A 6,210-nucleotide genomic window follows, 5' to 3' on the forward strand; every position below is an offset into this window, starting at 1 on the left:
TAAATCATGATGGGGTTTGTAGTTTTGCAACAGTGGACTCTTTAGCTTGCAGAACTACAACCCCATCAAGTTGTGCTGACTGTTCATGATGGGGGTTGTAGTTTTTGCAAAATCTGGAGGGCACAGATTGGGAAACAATAATTTGCAGACAGTAGCATAGTACATTAGAGGGTGCAGTGGTATAGTTAATTTGGGCATGGGGGTACATCATTAAGGGAAAGTGGTGTAGATCATTTGGGCATGGTTGCATAGTACATTAGGGGACAGTGGCGCCTTGGCGGGATGGAGGATAAAGCAAATATGAACAACTATAAACCAACGTCACCTGTGAGATGGCATCTGACTAAGGGGGACCCAAGCTGAATAAACAGAGAAGTGTTTCTAGATACCGGAGGAGGTATGTTTGAGTGTCAGCTCTTCCAATGCTGACATTTGATGTGAACAGCCCTAATACAGGGCACATAGTGGGCCTTTCCTACACTCTCCCCTCTCTGGCTTCCCAGGTTTCCTTATCAGTGACATATATTTAGTGCAGTATAAAAAGTCACTATATTTAACCCTTACACTACCATCCTGCAGAGATTACTGGTACATGCAGGAGGGCAGTGAAAAGGTTAAATCTAATGACTTTTTTGCAATAAATAAATGTCCCGAAACAGTAGACCTAGGCAGTAGACCAGCTGACTCTCATTCCAGACCCTGTACTGGCCACAACTGAGGTTCTCAAAGGGAAAAAAAAACACACCAGCAGCCGCAGCCGCAGTAGTGTCCCAGTACAGGTGTGCCATTATGCCCTTATTCCACCTGTCAAAAGGTATCTCTGTCAGGTGTCACGCTCTGGGATAATAGTTGCCTTTCCGCACTATCACCACTTGGTGTCTCACTCTCCCCTTTTCTTACTGCACAGCTAAAGGTCTAAAGGGTTAACTTTGTTCACTGTTTATCTGTTGTCAATTCAGTGGCTTAAGTGCCCCACACTTACCAATCACACTCTCACATTTTACCCCTTCTAGCACTATTTCCCACCAATAGGAGGCAAGTCCCAGTCACCCCTATATAGGATAGTTAGTTTCTGGTGGAAGAGTCTTCTTTAGTGGATGGTGGAGAGAGACAGAAAGAAGACCCAGAGTCCCTGCTATGGCCTACACCTGGGCCTGGCCCAAGGCCAGGGCCCTTCTAAGGGGTATTCTAGTCTTCCAATAGTTGGAGTTGGAGGGAGAAGCGTAACTGTCACCTGGGAAAACCTTGTCTATGCCTGGGATAACGGTTCTACAGATAGAGAAACCACCTATCAATGATTGATCCGTAGTTGATTTAATCCCATGGCTAATTCAAGCAAAAGCTTCCAAAAAAATAAAAAGTCAGGAAGTTAGCTAATCACTATGCTATAACATCAACTAGGGGCCACCTCACTAGCGAGGCTGACCTCACTGCTTGTAAGTTATTGCTTGTAAGACACTGCTTGTAAGTTTTTTTAACGAAAAAAATAATATTATGACTGGTACACAGGGAGTATAACAAACAATAATAGAACAAAAATTGCTATTTAAGAAGTCTGTTTTCATCAAAGGTTTTTGTAAAGCTACCTACAACTTTACCCCCTTAAAGCGAATGTACTAGCAGGTATATTTGCTTTAAGTGCAGCATATCACTAGAATGGCGCCTGCGCGAGGAAGCAGGTGCCGCGGTTCTTTTTATTTAACTACGGCCCGATTCCCGCACACTGCACCGGTCTATCGAATGTACTGGGCACCGGCCTGGGCTGAAGCATTGGAGGCCTGCCCCCAATGGAAGGAAACACCATGCATCCTAATGGCCAGAGGTGTCACTGCAACAGAAATCAAAAGGAAGAAGCAGATGCCAAGAGACACGAGGATGCCAGCTGAGATGGGCAGCCCTGGGACCAATACAAAATACAGCAAAGGAGAGGAAAGGGCAGCATTGGGGAACAGGAGCATGACCTGGACAACATGGGCAATAAGTATTAGGACCCAGCAGAGATACATACTGTATTACCACAGGTCAAGATCTTGTAACTGCAGTAATATCAGATGAAGGTGGCCAGATGGGCCATTCATTTTCCTGCCCTTATTTATAATCAAATCAACCAAATGAATACTAATCTGTCGGATTGGCAAATGCCCCCCCCCCATTTAGTTCTTACAAGCCATGAAAGAAAACTACTAGGAGTGGTGGCCCCTCCTCTATAATGTCCTCAAATTTGTATTACCCTATTAATACAAAATGATTAAAAAATATATTGACATATAGAAATACTAAAAAGTTTTCAAACTCTTATGAGTATAAAAGAAGATAATTGGATGATAGGAGATATATAATTTGTATTAATAACTTTCAGAACTTAGCATTCAGTAATAATGTATAAATTCTCCAAAGACTCATTTACATAGAGAAGAAAAAAAATTGAAAGACCTAATAAATACCACTGATGTGTTACTGTTTCTTTTCTGTGTCTTTACAGAGAGAAAGCCACACCATCAATGAAGAAGAAGAAAGCATGCAAGCATGAAAGAACAAAGACATAAAGGTACAGTCAGCACCACTACTAATTTTCTATGGAAAAAAATTACCTGACAATTATATCTCTTTTTTTATTTTTTGAGATAAAATTGTCACTTTGAAGAATAATAACCAGATCAGTTAAAATACGAGTATGTAATAAATTACTATAGCCACCCCATGTGGTGTAAAAGAACTCCCTTATATTGTTTTTTATTAGAAACAGAAGATTGTTGGCAGAAAAATATCACTGGGTCCATCTTGTTTGCCCTTTTAGTATTTCTCTTCTTATTATCTTAGGATAGATATATATTTATCTCAGGCAGGTTTACATTCATTTATTGTAGATTTACCTACCACATCCGCTGAAAGTTTGTTCCAAGCATTTACTACTCTTTTAGTACAGTAATATTTTCTCACATTGATTCAGATTTCTTACTAATCTCTCACTGTGTCCTCTTGGTCTTGAGCTCACTTTTCTCCTGAATCTTATTTAGTTTCGTGTAATAGGGCCTTTAAACAGGAGTAAATTTTCCACGGGGTCAATTGGTGCACACAATTTTTGAACAATTTTTACATTTTTGGGAAATAATAAATAAATGAGTCCAATACAACTGCACAGACTTCACATTCAGATAGGTAAATAATAAAATAAGTGTTCACACATATTATAGAAAAAGTGGCACTCACCAAACGACTTCTTTTTGGTTCTTTATTGTGCAAACGACAGAAAACGATGATCAACAGATTACCACGGGCTGACAGCGGGAATCATTACCGAGGGTTCGGGTTCGTACGAACACGAACCGAACTCGGTTCGGACCATCCCATATATATATATATATATATATATATACACACTCACCGCCCACTTTATTAGGTACACCTGTCCAACTGCACGTTACCACTTAATTTCTAATCAGCCAATCACATGGCGGCAACTCAGTGCATTTAGGCATGTAGACATGGTCAAGACAATCTCCTGCAGTTCAAACCGAGCATCAGTATGGGGAAGAAAGGTGATTTGAGTGCCTTTGAACGTGGCATGGTTGTTGGTGCCAGAAGGGCTGGTCTGAGTATTTCAGAAACTGCTGATCTACTGGGATTTTCACGCACAACCATCTCTAGGATTTACAGAGAATGGTCCGAAAAAGAAAAAACATCCAGTGAGCGGCAGTTCTGTGGGCGGAAATGCCTTGTTGATGCCAGAGGTCAGAGGAGAATGGGCAGACTGGTTCGAGCTGATAGAAAGGCAACAGTGACTCAAATAGCCAACCGTTACAACCAAGGTAGGCAGAAGAGCATCTCTGAACGCACAGTACGTCCAACTTTGAGGCAGATGGGCTACAGCAGCAGAAGACCACACCAGGTGCCACTCCTTTCAGCTAAGAACAGGAAACTGAGGCTACAATTTGCACAAGCTCATCGAAATTGGACAGTAGAAGATTGGAAAAACGTTGCCTGGTCTGATGAGTCTCGATTTCTGCTGCGACATTCGGATGGTAGGGTCAGAATTTGGCGTCAACAACATGAAAGCATGGATCCATCCTGCCTTGTATCAACGGTTCAGGCTGGTGGTGGTGGTGTCATGGTGTGGGGAATATTTTCTTGGCACTCTTTGGGCCCCTTGGTACCAATTGAGCATCGTTGCAACGCCACAGCCTACCTGAGTATTGTTGCTGACCATGTCCATCCCTTTATGACCACAATGTACCCAACATCTGATGGCTACTTTCAGCAGGATAATGCGCCATGTCATAAAGCTAGAATCATCTCAGACTAGTTTCTTGAACATGACAATGAGTTCACTGTACTCAAATGGCCTCCACAGTCACCAGATCTCAATCCAATAGAGCATCTTTGGGATGTGGTGGAACGGGAGATTTGCATCATGGATGTGCAGCCGACAAATCTGCAGCAACTGTGTGATGCCATCATGTCAATATGGACCAAAATCTCTGAGGAATGCTTCCAGCACCTTGTTGTATCTATGCCACGAAGAATTGAGGCAGTTCTGAAGGCAAAAGGGGGTCCAACCCGTTACTAGCATGGTGTACCTAATAAAGTGGCCGGTGAGTGTATATATATATATATCTGCTAAGAATGTTCATTATTGCCCTACACCCTGCTCAAAAAATTGAAGAAGTCTAGAAACCAGCAATATTACTAGGAACTGGAACTGGATCTCTGGGCTCAAATAGGATCTTAGGAACTGTAGGAAATGGTACAAAATGCTGATAAAATTTTTCTGATGTTACTTACAATGTGAATGCGGTAATATTATTGATTGTTACTACTAGTCCAGTTATAAAAAAAATATATATATTTTTTTTTGTATTCCTAAATTCAGTTAAAGTAATTACAACCTTGTTCTTTGTTGAAGGTTCTGGATAATTCAATGATGAATTCCAATCAAACTCTTCAAGGTTGGTTTACCCTGCTTGGGTTATCCATTGTCCCTCACCTCCAGGTTATAGGGTTCCTTGTGTTTCTGTTAATGTATATTATTACATTGGCAGGGAATAGTCTTCTTCTTATCACAGTGAGGATGAGTTCAGTACTACACACTCCTATGTACTTCTTTCTGAGTAATCTTGCTTTCATCGACATTTGTTTTTCCTCCACCATAGTTCCGGTACTACTTACTAACACTCTATCCACAGACAAGAGTATTTCAGTAGGTGGCTGCATTTTCCAGATGTTCTTCTCTTTAGAACTTGGAGTAGCAGAATGTATCTTACTTGCTGTCATGGCTTACGATAGGTTTGTAGCCATTTGTAGACCGTTGCACTATAGCAGTATTATGAACATGAGGTTTTGCATTACCTTAGCTCTAGTACCATGGATTGGTGGTTTAATAAACTCCTGTATACAAGTGTCGCTCACCTGGAGACTTCCCTTTTGCAAGACTCATCACATCAACAATTTCTTTTGTGAAGTGCCTCCATTCTTAAGACTGTCCTGCAAAGATCCTTGGCTTAATGAAGTAGCAATGTATGTAGCCGCTGGGATACTTGTTTTATGTTCATTTCTCTTGACCTTGATTTCCTATATTTATATAATCTCCAACATTTTGAGGATCCGATCTTCACAAGCAAGATATGTAGTGTTTTCAACGTGCACTTCCCACCTCACTGTTGTTACTCTCTATTATGGAACCCTCATGTCTATCTATCTTCAGCCTCGATCTTCTCACTCTCTGGAGATAGACAAGACCATATCCATTCTCTATACAGTGGTCACTCCAATGTTGAATCCCATCATCTACAGTATCCGAAATAAGGATGTTAAGAAATGTATAGTGGCAAATATAATAAAACAAAAAAACAAGCAACTGACACCCTAGACTATAGAACACATTCAGGTAAACAGTAAATGGGGCAAAAAAAGGGTGTCATACTAATTAAAACTCCATTTGTGGCAGTATATCAATAGTTCTTGTGGCCGAAGGTAAAAAAAAAAAAGGGGGTTCAGTGTTGGCCTGGAGTACCCTGGGCCCACCACAGAAAATCATTCCTTGGGGCCCACCCTTCAGCCATAACACTTACTGTATCTATTTTAACACAGATAAGACTATTTTCCATGCATTATACTACTGTATACTCAAATACAATAGGAATACAGCTGTCAAATAAAGCCAGTGTGTAAGGAGTGAATATTATTACCAAACATATTGTCACTACATTGTTA

General features: G+C 40.9%; 1 protein-coding gene across 1 annotated transcript; it reads left to right on the forward strand.

Annotated features, from left to right (window-relative positions):
* Positions 1-4,918: 4,918 nt before the first annotated feature.
* Positions 4,919-5,866, forward strand: LOC138770570 (olfactory receptor 5AR1-like). Its single transcript, XM_069949675.1, has one exon. The coding sequence runs from the start codon at positions 4,919-4,921 to the stop codon at positions 5,864-5,866; it is 948 nt and encodes a 315-aa protein (XP_069805776.1).
* Positions 5,867-6,210: the final 344 nt, after the last annotated feature.

This window comes from Dendropsophus ebraccatus, chromosome 13, assembly GCF_027789765.1.
Source record: "Dendropsophus ebraccatus isolate aDenEbr1 chromosome 13, aDenEbr1.pat, whole genome shotgun sequence".
NCBI lineage: Eukaryota > Metazoa > Chordata > Amphibia > Anura > Hylidae > Dendropsophus > Dendropsophus ebraccatus.

What these genes read in the sequence shown, in the direction of transcription:
- LOC138770570 (XM_069949675.1), top strand. Translation starts at nt 4,919, where the DNA reads ATGATGAATTCCAATCAAACTCTTCAAGGTTGGTTTACCCTGCTTGGG.